Genomic DNA, 14387 nt, shown 5'->3' with positions numbered 1-14387 from the left:
AACTTCATCTTGCTTGTTTTCTATACCCTGTGCATTAGTATTAAGACAAGCGAAACCATGATTCATTCTCTTTAGCTACTTCCTTCTTGTCATGGTAGAGAAGCTGCTTTGCATGTACTAGGTCCCAAGTCCGATAACTGGCATCTCCAGATATGGTTGAAAAGACTACTGACGGAAATCCGAGAGAGCTGCTACAAGTTAGTATATACAATACCGAGCTAGATGGGTCAACAATCTAACTCTGTATCAGGCAGCTTCCTGATACAGTGGAAGATTCTACAGTTGTCTGAATGCTGAATTTCACCTCCAACTGGGAAATTACCCCCCCCTTTGGTAAGAGGAGATCAAGAACAGAAGCCCAATTCCTGCTCCTGATTTCTACCAAGAAGACTGAGTGTGATGGGGGGGGGTGTACAGAGATGTAACAGACAAATCCCTTCAAAGCTTAAATGTGCTTACTGTCACCTTAAATGTAACCTGCATACAGTACATATTAATCAACCCAACCCTTCTCCAAATGATGGATGGCATGCCAAGCACTACGGCTTCTTTCAGAGCTGTGATGCACCCCATTCTGGCCCTTTGGACCCTGTATTTTGCTAAGCCATCTCACGCACAGACAGGCCACAACAGCAGCCAAGTGCTCAGTCCCCAAGGCTCAGATTCCATTGTAACTTTTTCATGTGAAGAAGAGCTTGAGGCACTGAGGACAGGAAGCTGTACAGGAAGCAGGGGCTCCACAGCTGCCTCCAGCTGCTGGAACAGGCTTCTCTCCAAGCCCTTTTCAAGGAAGTGCAAACTTTGGCCTTTGCTTTGATTCCCACCATTCGTAGCTGCCTTTTGAGGGAGGGGGAAGGTGTGTGTGTGTGTAAGCAAAGAAACAGTATTAATTAGAAGACACAGAACTTCCCAGATCTGAAGCATCGAAGAGTGCCAGTACTTAACCCCCCACACATACACACAGAGATCCTTGAAAGAAAAGTATACTGAATCATCTTTCATCTCCTTGCAGAACGCTGCCTAAGATAGTGGCATTCTTTTCCTCTTGCAAATCCAGTGGCAGCTTTACAAAGGCAGGCAAGATTAAAACATACTAAATAGACGATCTTGGAGTGACTGACGGGATAATGGCATTCCAGTGGGCAACTGAATCTGTGGCAGGCTAAACAAAGGATCAGAGGGCAAAAATAGCACCTCTCAAAAACAACCCTTCACCCTAACATCCTTAGTAATGAATTCTTTTCTCCCCTTCCCCCTCACCCCATCCTTTGTAACTTACTCCCCTACTTTTTTAACACAACCTACATAAGGTTTCCTTCACCCTCAGGCTTTATAAAGTCACATTACACTGAAGGAAGGGGGTGGGCGGGGGAAGCTTCACCTGCTATTGAACTCTGCCTGCTCAATAGACTTGTTCAACGATTCCTCAATTTTTTAAATCAATGAGGCCATTGTGGCTGGCTTCCCTCCCCACCCCCCTCAACTCACTCCTTCCCCAATTTCTCCCTTGTGAACCTAGGAACTTGCAGACGTGAAAGGAGAGAAAGCTGCTGCAGGCACTTGGCTTCCCCCGAAATATCCACCCCACATGGATCTATCCATTGAGTTGTCACAGCTTTCAAATTTAAAGCCCCGCTATTGTGTTTAAATAAGGATCTCTGCAGCGGGTGATCTGCCTTTCCAATAGAAGAGATGTGCTCTTAAGGGAAGGTATGGGTGGGAGCAGGGAAGAGACTTTGTTCCCCTTGAATCAACATGCAGCACTGCAGACATGTTTCATTTCCGATTCTGATCCATAAGCAAGCAGAAAGAATTTAACTGGCTAACAGGAGGATTAGCTAGAAGACCACGCTCTGCTTTCCTATAGTCTTCAAAATCACTGTCTTGTTGGTTGTTGTTTTTAAAGAAATAAAAGAGCTTAATCAGATTGACCTACTCAGCGTCTGGCCACAATATTACAAAACTTTTAATTTCTCATTAGAAAAGCGACATGAAACTCTGTTTCTATGCATCTTTTTTTAAAAATGTATGCTCCGTTATTAAATATTTCTGTTCCAGTAGGTCCATTAATGTTTTATTTTCAACTGTAGAGGTCACTGTTGTCCTCTTATGTAAGTAAAAAAATAGAAACTAACCCAAGAGAACAACTTGAGAGACTGATGTTAAAGCCACTGTGCTCTTCTAATTGCATGTTCCAAACACCGTGTTCCACTACGATATTTTAACATAAACATCCGTATGTTGTACTTGTTAGTTTTAATGGCTTGGAGCTTAATTAGGGATGGGATTTCTATACTGGCCAATTGTTTTATCAGGAAAATGCTCGTCCCTCCCCAAAACAGCTTTGGGTAGCCTGCAATCCTAAACACTCACACTAGAGAGTAAGCCTCGTGAATACAGTGAAACTTACTCCTGAGTAAACATGCATAGGATTGCACTGTTTATCTTCAGCTTTGTAGGAGACATGGAATAGATGCTCTAACAATGATCCTCAAATCTTACTCCCAAGATGTCCTGATGTATCTACTTCAGATAAAATTGGTTGCAAATTGCTTTGGTCTATAAAAATAAGAACAAGAATCAAACAAGTGCTTTGTTGGCTTTGAATTTTTCGTGTAAGAATAGTCATCAGCTATATTGAGTACTTACTGAACTTATCTGAAGAAGTGTGCATGCACATGAAAGCTCATACCAATGACAAACTTAGTTGGTCTCTAAGGTGTTACTGGGAGGGGGGAATTTTTTTAAAAAAATTGTTTCGACTACGCCAAACCAACACAGCTACCTACGTGTAACTTACCCATCAACAGTTCATCCTCCATATATTTCCATGCAAGGTTGATCTAACACTATTTTCAAATTACTCTAAGGAGCAAGATGGAAAAGAGTGAATGGTGTTTTTTTTAAGTTATTCAAAAAAGAATGGCACCATGAACTGGTGGGTGTCTCCTCTTACTTCCTAAATCCCAAAGGCAAGTATGGGATCCTTTTACTGATCTCACTCTGACATCTTATTCCTGAAGACATTAGTTCCTAATGTATAAATGCATGGGGAGGAATTCAGGGTAGTGTTAAGTAGCTTGTTGCATTTCAGCTTGCCGGATAGATAGTCCCTCCTCTCCTCATGCACTGCTCTGGGGTTCCCTAACCACTCAAAAACCAATGTGGGGAGCACACATGAGTGAAAAGTCCCACTGCGCTAGCAGAAGACCTTCCACAGGCTTCTGTTATCAGGACTCATTAGCTGAATCCAGCTCTATGAGTGTGCCTCTGTTTTCTGTGTACCTTGAGTAATGAGGCAAATCAGGGCAATTTAGGGCAGACTCACATGTACTTGAATTGGACTACAACTTTTCAAAAGCTGTCTCAGTGCAGATCAGCGATCTGTTAAAGTGTCAAAAAGCCCTGTGGCCTCAGTTTCAATTTGATGAATTGGTTTAGCTTTTAATTGCGGACAGTGTATTGTTTTCTGAAGCCACTCCAATCACCACAATATGGTGAAAGGTGGTTGTGGTGATGAATTATAGGATAGATGAAATAAAACCATGTTGTACCCATGTGAAAATTATTATGGCCACTTAAAAAAAAATTCATTGCACTGCAATGTTTGAAGCTAGTGGCAGATCTTGGGCTCTCATATCTCTGTGGTGCCCTCCCCCCACCTCTTGTCTTCCATTCTACATCACAGTTGTGGCACCTCCAAGGCTCCATACCCAGTGTGACTCCCTTAAATCGACCTCTGATGAGGCAGCTCCTTTATCCAATCCTGCATTCTTTACTCAGACAAAGTTTCTGAAACTATATGCAAAGAATTTCCTCCCAAAGCTATTTCCTTGATTGCACTGGAATTTATGTTCAAGTCTCCTTAGGATCACAACTAAGTATAAAACAGTTTTCTTGAGTATCAGCCAGGCTTTGTGACCACACACTGTCCCCAAAGTCAGGTGTTTATTTTCAAAGTCAAGAAAAATGTGCTTAAAAATAAATGTGAAAAACCTCAGAAGTTTTAATGTTTCCTTTCTGATTCTCTTTCAAGGCACGCAAAATTGGATAACTGCACAGTTAAGAAAATACCATTCCTCAGACAGCTTTGGGTTTCAAGAATAGAAAGTCTTTATTATCAGGGGGGAAATGCATCTGGTCGGTATACCACAGAATTCATGGGGTTAAAGGGGCATAAATTGGCATTTAAATATGTGACTCCTGTTTCAAGAACAATGCTTCAGTTACAACAGGGATGAAGAACCTGTGGCCCTCCAGAATTGTTGGACACCAGATCCCATCAGCCCCAGCGAGCACAACCAATGGTAAGGAGTGCTGGTAAAAAGGTAAAGGGACCCCTTGACTGTAAGGTCCAGTCATGGACGACTCTGGGGTTGCGTGCTCATCTCGCTCTATAGGCCGAGGAGCCGGCGTTTGTCCACAGACAGCTTCCGGGTCATGTGGCCAGGTCATGTGGTGAACCAGAGCAGCACACAGAAATGCTGTTTACCTCCGCGCCAGAGCGGTACCTATTTATCTACTTGCACTTTGACATGCTTTCGAACTGCTAGGTTGACAGGAGCAGGGACCAAGCAACGGGAGCTCACCCCGCCGCAGGGATTCAAACCGCGGACCTTCTGGTCGGCAAGCCCTAGGCTCTGTGGTTTAGACCACAGCACCACAGTTCAAGTCAATTAGGTTCCCATTCCTGACCTACAACCAGAATGTCTAAGCCTGTAATTCTATAGACAAGTGGTTCTCTGTGGGCCACACTTTCAAAACAAATCTTTGCTCAGACCACACCAATTTTTTTATTGATAAGAAATCACTGGAGAACAAAAATAAGCAACTCCTAGCAGTGCTTGATTTATAACATAAAACACAACTACTTTATAATATGATCACGGGACACCCAGAAATGCAACTGCATAAGAACATGAATCATTCCCAAAATATATTGATTTTCCTTGAATCTTCCCACTACACATGCCATCCTCTCCTGCCACATCATTGTGTTGCACCACACCCTTTGAGAACCACTGCTATAGACACTCCCAGGTAGGTGTCTATGGGATTGCTGGCTTAGACATTCTGGCTGTAGCTCAAGACTTGCTCCGAGCCCTATTGAATGCAGTAGGATGTATTATTGAGCAGACATACATCAGACGGCATTGCACATAACTTGTTCTGCTTCTCCCTTTATCATTACTCTTTCAAACCAAACAAACAACAGGTTCAACCACAGGAATAATTAGAGTTGAGGTCAGATCAGAACAAGAGGTGATATTCAACACAATTTTACCCAGAGTAGACCCACTGACATCAGTGGACCTAACTTAGTCATGTTAATTCATCTCAGTGGGTGTACTCTGAATAAAATTTAGCTGAATAGGTATTATCCGAGGAGTACAGTGCCCTCATTAGCATGTATACTCAGAGTAAGTTCCATTACATTCATTTCTCTAGCAAGTGAGCCTTTGACTGAAGTCTTACCCGATCCTAGACTTTACAGGGAGGACCTACTGATGATCATTTGGAAGGATGTTTCATTGCTAAGTGTGCACCAATCCCAGCCTTAAAGCCCTTTGTTCCACTCCTGCGTACTTGACGGGAAACAAAGCATTTCTGCCGTGCAACAAAGACAAATTGCTTGCTGAGCCAACAAGCTATTTTCATATTAACTTGCCAGAGGACACAACTTTATTAACTTTAAATGACAGGAGCACGTGGGAGAGCCATCTAAACAATGCAAATTGCAAATAAGACAATTGCCCTTTGGCTTTCATGTTTATTTTCACATTGTGGTCTCTTTTTTGTCCCCTTTCCCAATGAATGATGAATGCATTCTATTAAAAAAAATATTTGATTGGATTTGATTAAAGCTGTCTTTGCAGGCACCTCCTGTAACCGGCGTTTATTAGATTTCTCGAAATTCTACCATTGTGAAAAGTGGATTATATAAGGAAATGAAGCGGAGTGGGGGAGGGGCAGGTCTGAACTGCAGACATTCCTGCAGGGTGTTGCACAGCCCTCAGCTACAGGATGGAAGAAACTTAGGACACAATCATACACTAAACATCCACTGACTGAGAACCCTATATACACAAGCGGAACACCAAGTATGCTGAAGGAAAGGCTGAAATGGGGCACAGTCATGGCAGGGCAGTGGAGGCGCACACTTGTGTTGTATCCTACACCCCTACAATCCACAGTTAGACCTCCATCTGTGGCACAGTTTTTAATGTCACCTCAAATCCAGTGTGGGAAATTGTCCTTCCATTGACTTCCATTGAGTCCACACTGGCATGGTGCACCTCAGCACCCAATCACAGCACATCACCCACTGGTATATAAACCCAAGAGGAGGAGACAGCAACGTACACGATAAGGCAAATGGCATGGGATGATACTTCTCTGGCCTCATTTCATACCTAGACTTCCCAAGGGGTAGCTCTGAGCATCTTGCCACAAAAGGGAGACCTGCACAAGCAGCCTGACATTGCAACACGCATGGGGACTTAACACACTGCTAGCACTTCCTTTCTAAGAACCTTAACATGCACCTCGACCTGGGACCCCCAGCCACAAACTGGAGAGTCCAAACACCAGGCTCCACACCAACAATTGGGGATGCAGGGGCAGAGCTGGTGAGCAAAGGAAGAGAAAGCATTGGGGCCAAGTATGATTTGCCATGACTGTCTCCCATACCTCTCTCACACATACTGTACTATAGGTGAATACGTTCAGGTTATGTGCCCTGTTGAAGGCCAGGCACTCTCCTCCAGCTGCCACTACTGCTGTCGAAACAGTCAAAAGCACATTTACCTTAGAAGATCACAGCCCAAATGAACATCAACACAGCAATGCAAAACTATGAGAATTCAGTCACTGAAACCCCGCCCCCCATGATGATTGGTGGTGAGGAGTGGTTGAGACCTGAGCACTGACTGAGTACTTAGGTGGCCACTACTCCCTCCTCCCTCTCACTCCTCACAAGCACAGCTGCCGGTGCATCTGGGTTCAGGGGCTTCAGATGTGCTCCAGCTGCTGCCTAACGCTTGGCAAATATTCTGTGCCTCCCCTTTCCCTCCTCAGTGATAGCATCCTGGTGACCTAACTTGTTCCAGGAAGGGCCCAAGACAGGCATGTGACAGGTGAAGGTGGTCCCAGCACGGAGCTGGAGCCACACGTTCTCCTACTCTGGTTTCTGTCAAGCTGTCCATCTAAGGCACAGAGCCCTGGTGAGGTGATTGTTCGGCAATCTCAAAAAAAAAAAATCTTCCTCTTTCAGGATCTCCCCTATCCCAGTTGCCATGCAAAGCAGTTTAGAAATAGAGTGGATAAAAGGCTGTGACTTTGCCCTATGCGTTTTTATTTCTTGCTAGGGATATTAAGATAGGGATGCTTTCTCTTACCCTACTATGATCTGGCTTCATCTTGTTTCAGGATGGGATCCTGGAAGGGGAGATAGAGAATGGTATGGTCTCAAGGGCTGTGATCTCCCTTCTCTCTGCCCACTCAGGTTTCATGAAACAAGCCCATGGGTAGGCAAACTAAGGCCCGGGGATCGGATCTGGCCCAATCGCATTTTAAATCTAGCCTGTGGACGGTCCGGAAATCAGTGTGTTTTTACATGAGTAGAATGTGTCCTTTTATTTAAAATGCATCTCTGGGTTATTTGTGGGGCATATGAATTCATTCCCCCAATATATATATATATAATCCAGCCCCCCCCCACAAGGTTTGAGGGACAGTGGACCGGCCCCCTGCTGAAAAAGTATGCTGGCCCATGAACAAGCCCATCAGGAGGCACAAGTGGGGTAGCTGCTGGGTCAAAGTAGTCAGTTTGGGGGTGTGGGGTGCAAGAGGGGCAGTGAATCCTGCTGAATGCTACTTGGCAGGGTCAAGCCATCAGGCAGAATAGCACAAAGTGCATGGATTGGTAACATTCATTCATTTCTTTCTTTATTGATAGTGCTTTTATACTGTCCAATAACTAATAATCTCTGGGCAGTCAACAATAAAACGTAACACACAGGCATATATAGCTGAGACAGGATGGGCTGGGGAGGGGAAAAGAGAGCGCTGAGTGGCGGGATTTGGAGAGTGTTTTCTTTTTCCTTCTTTCCTTCCTACTGTACATGCCAAATCCTGTTTATATCCTGAAGGGCCAGTTTCATTATTAATACAGCTGCTTTGCACAATAGCAATTTCACACAAAACAGCTGTGTGTGTGTGCGTGTGTGTGCGTGCGTGTCTGTGTCTGTGTCTGTGTGTACCACAACCACATCCTCAGCAGCAAATGGTAGAAACAAGCACTGCATCTTTTCCTTTGGACTGATGGAAACAAAAAAAAAGGCTAGGTGGTGCTCAGGGAAGGAGCAAACTGAGGGAGTAGCAATAGACAACACCCAATGAGATATCTGCATGTGTAAAAAAAGAGCCCTTCCACATTGTGACCTCACAGTGCACATCAAGGAACAAGCAATTTCATGCTGGAGGTTTTTCCCCTTTATCAGATTTATAAATGGGGGATAAATTGGGGGGGGGGGGAGTATGGGCTTCAGAGGATGTTTTATGGATAGTGGCAACCCCCCCCCCGACAACAACAACAACAAAAATCAGCGTGCAAGTAGCTTCAACCCCACATCAAGCTCCTGTGTGGATGAGCCCATGATGATGCATAAACAATCAGATTTGGCTACATGACGATGACACTGAAAGAAAACAAAGGAAATTCTACTCACACCCTGAAAGGGGTCAAAACAAAAGCTGGAAGGATAAAGTCCCTAATGCCATTTACAAAAAGTGTTTGTCAATCACACTCCCTCTGCTTGCATATGCCTGATTCACACAATCATTCCCCTTCCAAAAAAGGGGGGGTGATGGTGGAAGAAGTGTACCCCTTTCCAGCACAAGTCCAGCAGTCTGTCTAGTATACCAGGTGCAGGAATCCTGTGGTTCTGCAGGTGTTGCTGCACTACAGCTCCCATCATCCCTTGCCATTGGCCATGCAGGATGCAGTTTATGGGTGCTGTAGTTCAGCAACTTTTTCTACAGATCACAACAAGGCACAAGAAGGATGGAGACAGTGTTGCTCCTCACTAGCACCGTCACAGCATTTCCCAATAGCGGCCTGTGACACATGCGATAATTCTACAGGTGCAAGCCCTGCCAACTCCAGGAAAAGCTGGGGAGAGCTCCTGCCTCATACCTGGGAGAGTTGCTGCCAGTCAGTGTAGACAGCACTGAGCTATACAAAACAATTGCCTGACTTGGAATAAAACTTCACCATTTGAATAGGCAGCTTCCTTTGTTCTCCTACACCAAAAATGTACAGTATTAAACCCTGCTGGTTTCAGTGAGAGAGGATGCAAGCCTATGCCCCGGGGGTGGCTAAGTCCTGGTCTGATGCAGCCTTCCAATCCATTTTATTTTGGCCCCCTAAACCCTCTAATTTTGGCAGCAGCAAAAACAAAAAAAGGAGACACTGTACAGGGGCCCTGATGGGGATGCAAGTTGTCCCCTCTGTGATGGCCATCAGTTTAGGAGCTGAAAGGGGACAATACCCCCAGCTCATCTGCACAGAATAGCTGAGGAGAGACAGGCTGTGTGTCTATGCATGCAAGAATGTGCCACAGCCACACCAACTTTTGGCCTCACACAGGTTGGGGAAGGGTGAATATAGCTCTAATATTAAAAACACCCACTTACCAAGGAATAAACCTCAGTTAACGCAGGTGGCGCTGTGCTCTAAACCACAGAGCCTAGGGCTCACCGATCAGAAGGTCGGCGGTTCGAATCCCTGCAACGGGGTGAGCTCCTGTTGTTCGGTCCCAGCTCCTGCCAACCTAGCAGTTTGAAAGCACGTCAAAGTGCAAGTAGATAAATAGGTACCACTCCGGTGGGAAGGTAAACGGCGTTTCCGTGCGCTGCTCTGGTTCACCAGAAGCTGGAAACTGTACGCTGGCTCCCTCGGTCTATAGAGTGAGATGAACTCCGCAACCCCAGAGTCGTTTGCGACTGGACCTATCAGTCAGGGGTACCTTTACCTTTACCTAACAGCAGAGGTGGTGGACTCTCCTTCCTTGGAGGTTTTCAAGTAGAGGTTGGATCACCAACTATCATGTATGATCTAGTTGAGATTCCTGCAATGCAGAAGGTTGGGCTAGATACATACAATACTGTAGTGTCAAGCACACCTAACTTTGCCTCTGGATTGGGCCCACGTTTTTTAGAAGGACCTTTCGCACAGCATCAAAAATTCTTCATCAAAGGCTCCAGTTGCACAAATCCCTCATGACTGCATAAATGTGTCAATGGCAGAAGAAATAAAACGATAAAAGTATTTACAGGAACAGAGAGGCGGTTAATTGCACTAATTTCCCACAATCCACTGGCAAGAATGTTGTTAAGAGCTTTAAAACAGACAATCAGTGAGCACACACAACTAATTTCTTAACTCTGCCTTCTAAAAAAAAACACCCCTCTTTCTTTTTAATATTGCCAGATACAAGTCTGTAAAAATGACAGCCTACCCATGTTTTGCAATGCACATCCCTTTTAATGGAAGTTGATGGGCTGTTATTCTTACAGTTTGTTTTAATTTAACAACTAGTAGTAAGAGAAATCCTGAGGAAGGAACTAGAGACGGAACCGCCTGTCCTTTTGCAGAAATCATCGCCTTTCAGACTGTTTGAACAAGTGGCAAATTGGGAACTTTACATTCCTAGCATCCGAAATTCAAACCTGAAGACCTCTGTTGGCTGAAACACACATTCAATTCCAAATAGTCTGTTCCACTATTTATTCTGCATTATAAGTGGTGCATTCCAAATTTAAAGCACTCATGGCATCAATCCTGCAAATCAGAGTTTTGCCAAGGGCTGCCTTTCTTCTACCTCCTCACCCCACCCTCAAATCCCAAACGAGCCCTTGATTAATTGAGTTTTGCCAATCATGTTTGCACACCTCCTCTTTGACCCTGTAGATAAGGTTGAAGGGGGTCCAAGACAGATACAGAGTGAGGTCACTTTCAAGGCTGGGGCTGGAAAGGTCAGATATAACAAATAGAGTTGATTGCTCGGAGGGGGGAGAAAGTGGGTTCAGGGAAGGTAGAAGGATTAATTAAGGATTTCTCTACAGAAAGTTTGATGCATTCACAATATTTATCAGGAAGGACTGGACCTGGCTGCAACAATGTACTGAAGATGACTTTTGAGCTTTTTAATGCTGCAAATCTGAACACCCTTGACTTGGTAAAACTTTATTGGAATCAAGAGAGTTTGCTTCACTTCCAGATACATGCACTGCATATCAAGTTGTGAAGATAGGAAGTAGTTCCTAATACAGTAATACCTTGGGTTATGAACGCGATCCGTTCCGGATCGCAGTTCGTAACCCGAATAGTTCGTAACCCGAACGCGATGGGCGCCGGCATTTTGCGCATGCGCAAAGCGCGATCGCGCACGCGCCGCATCTGCGCACGCAAGCGCGGCGAAAACACTTCCGGGGTTGCAGCAGTTCGTAACCCGAACTGTTCGCAAACCGAGGTGGTCGTAACCCGAGGTACGACTGTATAACATGAGAAGGAGATGGGGCTGTGTGTAGGCAGAGCAAATGGAGTTATAGGGAGTGGGCTCCTCTCTTAGGAATGCAGATTTGTGGGATGTCTGAGGTTCAAAGCTAGCTGATGCAAAAAGTCTTGCAAAACGTCTTGCACAAGGAGTCACCATACTGAGTACAGTACAATTGGTTGTGCTCAGAGTGATGGTTAAAGGTGGGCTTGTGGGACAGGTGTGAAGATAAAGTGTAGGGCTGGAGACCAAGCTTTAAGCTTTAATTAAAAGGCCAACTAGCCCATACCTTGTTGTGAAAACACTGTGGTTACCCTTGTGAAAAAGTCAGGGCTGTAAGTAACTTTGACAGTTGAGGTAGAACAACTCAAGTCAGACAATTAAAGATGCAGGGCTGAGATACCTTCATAGGTTTGGTACCAGAGAAGATAAATACAGGTCAATGGGGAGACTTGATTGTAATAAAACCTCAAAGTGGTTTACAAAAAGATTATGCCAAGGCCTTTGACTTTTTTTAAAAAAAACAAGAGGCTCCAGGAAGATTTGGGCATCAAATTTGCCTTTTGTGAAGGAGATATTGGAGCTCTGAAGTGGGTTTTCAACACAAGGCTTTAATCTTGGTGGGAGAATCTCAGGGCAAAGGCCAATAGATTTCTGTGGTTGTGGAAAGGAATGTTCACAGATTTTATGGACCCAGGACAGTAGCAAGGTCTCAGAGAGAGTTTGCAAAGCATGATGGGGGGACGGACGGACTCAGGACTGGTCTGGGCAAAGCATCACACACATTTCCTTAAGAGTGTGCCCCACTGAACCCAAGCAAGTGTAGGAATACTCTTGCCATTGTTCAAAGGCCCAAAAGTAATTCTGCCCTCTATGACCTGTCCTGTTCTGGAATATGCAAATCCATCAGTGTTTCTCAACATGTACAAATGATATTTCCCTCAGCATTCAATAACCACAGCAAGTCCCATACACTTCAAATTAAAAAGGAGTGCTTCCAAGGCAGAAATAATAGTTTTAAGACCCTCAGCATTACCACAAATAATAATCAAAACCTATACATGTTTAGGCAGGAGAAAGTATTAGTGTTCATAGGGGTTAGGAATTCCCAAAGCATAGCTTTCTGCTGCACATAGTTGGATGCATGGCACTGAGTGACAGGAACCCTAAGTTCAGATCTCTGTACTGGATTCCCCTTAATTGCCCACACTATATTTCTCGAGAGTAGCAGTCTGGCCAGGACTGAATCCGGATTCACACAGGAGTAAGGAAGGGGAGGAGAAGGGGCGCCCAGTCCCTCTCCTGAGCCAAGCCAACGTTCAAGAGCAGCGCATCCTCATCCATACCTGTACCAGGCGAGTCCCCGGCCATAGTTCCGATCGAAGAAGTGCGGCTCGGCCCCCGCCGCCCTCACGTCCGGGTGGACCCGCAAGAACTCGAGCAGCGCCCTCGTGCCGCCCTTCTTCACGCCGATGATCACCGCCTGCGGCAGCCGCTTGGTGCCCTCTCCCGCCGCCTGGGGCTGCGGCGAAGGATCGCGGGGCGTGGCGGCGCCCTCTTCGCCTGGCGCGAGCGGGATCCGGGCCGGCTCCCTGGTGAGGACGCGCGCAGACCCGGCCAGGCAGTAACTGGCATAGAGAGACATGAGGAGCGAGCCGAGGACCAGCAGCAGCTTCCGCAAGGCGCGCCGGGGCAGGGGCTCTGTGCCAGGCGCTGAGGCGGGGGGCACCCCTCCCCGGGCCATGCTAGGCGGCCCCCCGCGCCGGGGCCATCGCCCCCTACGCTCAGCCCCTTAGCCCTGCCTGGCGGGGAGCGGGCGGCCCCATCACGGAAGGCTCGGAGTCCGCTGACGGGTTTGGGTGGAGGGGGTGGGGAGCAAGGACAGAGGGCGCTACTGGTTTTCCCCCGTGCGCGGAGCTTCACGGGCGCATCATCATCCCAGCGGTCAGGCGTTGGAGTCGGGCGGGGGTTGGGGTCTGGACACTTGGGCTTAAGCCAGGCCTTCGAGGGAGCCTCGCAGCAGCCCAGCCGCTGCGAAAGGGGCGGGTAGCATCAACTCCAGCTGGGAGACGAGTTTGGCGCATCTCCGGTCAAAGCGCAGCCAAGGAGCAGCGCGCCTGAGCGCTGGGAAAACACTGCCAGGCGCCTCTCGGAGGGAGCGCGGCGCATCCAGGCGGAGATCGGAAGCGCGGCCAGATCCGGGAGGCAGCCGCTAGAGGAGGATGCGCTCAAGGTTTCAAGGAGAGGATCTGCTGGAGCCCTGTCGCGGAGAGGGCTCTCCTCTCTCTGCCACAGCGTCTGTCGACCGCCCAGGCTGAGATCCCGGGTAATCGTTGCTGCTGATGGAGTAAAGAAGGGAAACCAGTCCCACCCCGGTCTGCTGGAGCTTTGTGCGCAGAAGAAGAAGAAACAAGCCAGTCCTGAGCCGGCAACTCTTCCCAAACCACCTCGGGTCGCAGATGTTGCCGTGCGCGGTGTTGTTTTCCCGTTGCTCCTCGCTCGGATTTTGCGCGCTCCTTAGCTGTCCAGCAGCAGCGCCCACCTCGCGCGGACGGGTAGGCGAAAATCCTCCCAATCGCCTGTCACTTTTCTTTCCTGCGGGGCTCCCTTTTCCCGGCTGCTCCAGCGGCTACCACACGTGGAGCTCTTGATTGTAGCAAAAACTTCTCCGAAAGGCACCTCCGAAGCTTGAGCGACGGGCCCAGGAGCCAACGGAACGTTGGATACGCAGAGGGGGCGGAGATGCCTTTAGGAAAGGACTCTGAGTGGAGGCGGTGAAAGAAGTAGTGGGGACACACCCCGCGCAGTCACTTGGGTTAGGGAGGGAGT

General features: G+C 46.9%; 1 protein-coding gene across 1 annotated transcript in view; it reads right to left on the bottom strand.

Annotated features, from left to right (window-relative positions):
• Positions 1-13302, bottom strand: part of LOC118076419 (heparan sulfate glucosamine 3-O-sulfotransferase 3B1-like) — a 77377-nt gene extending 64075 nt beyond the window's left edge. The window contains exon 1 of the mRNA XM_035099179.2: positions 12905-13302. Within this exon, the coding sequence (XP_034955070.1) occupies positions 12905-13302 (398 nt within the window). The remainder of the gene's footprint in view (positions 1-12904) is intronic.
• Between the last annotated feature and the right edge of the window lie 1085 nt (positions 13303-14387).

The sequence above is a fragment of the Zootoca vivipara genome, chromosome 2 (genome assembly GCF_963506605.1).
Source record: "Zootoca vivipara chromosome 2, rZooViv1.1, whole genome shotgun sequence".
In the NCBI taxonomy this organism is placed as follows: Eukaryota; Metazoa; Chordata; class Lepidosauria; order Squamata; family Lacertidae; genus Zootoca; species Zootoca vivipara.
This window is presented reverse-complemented; position numbering and strand designations above follow the sequence as displayed.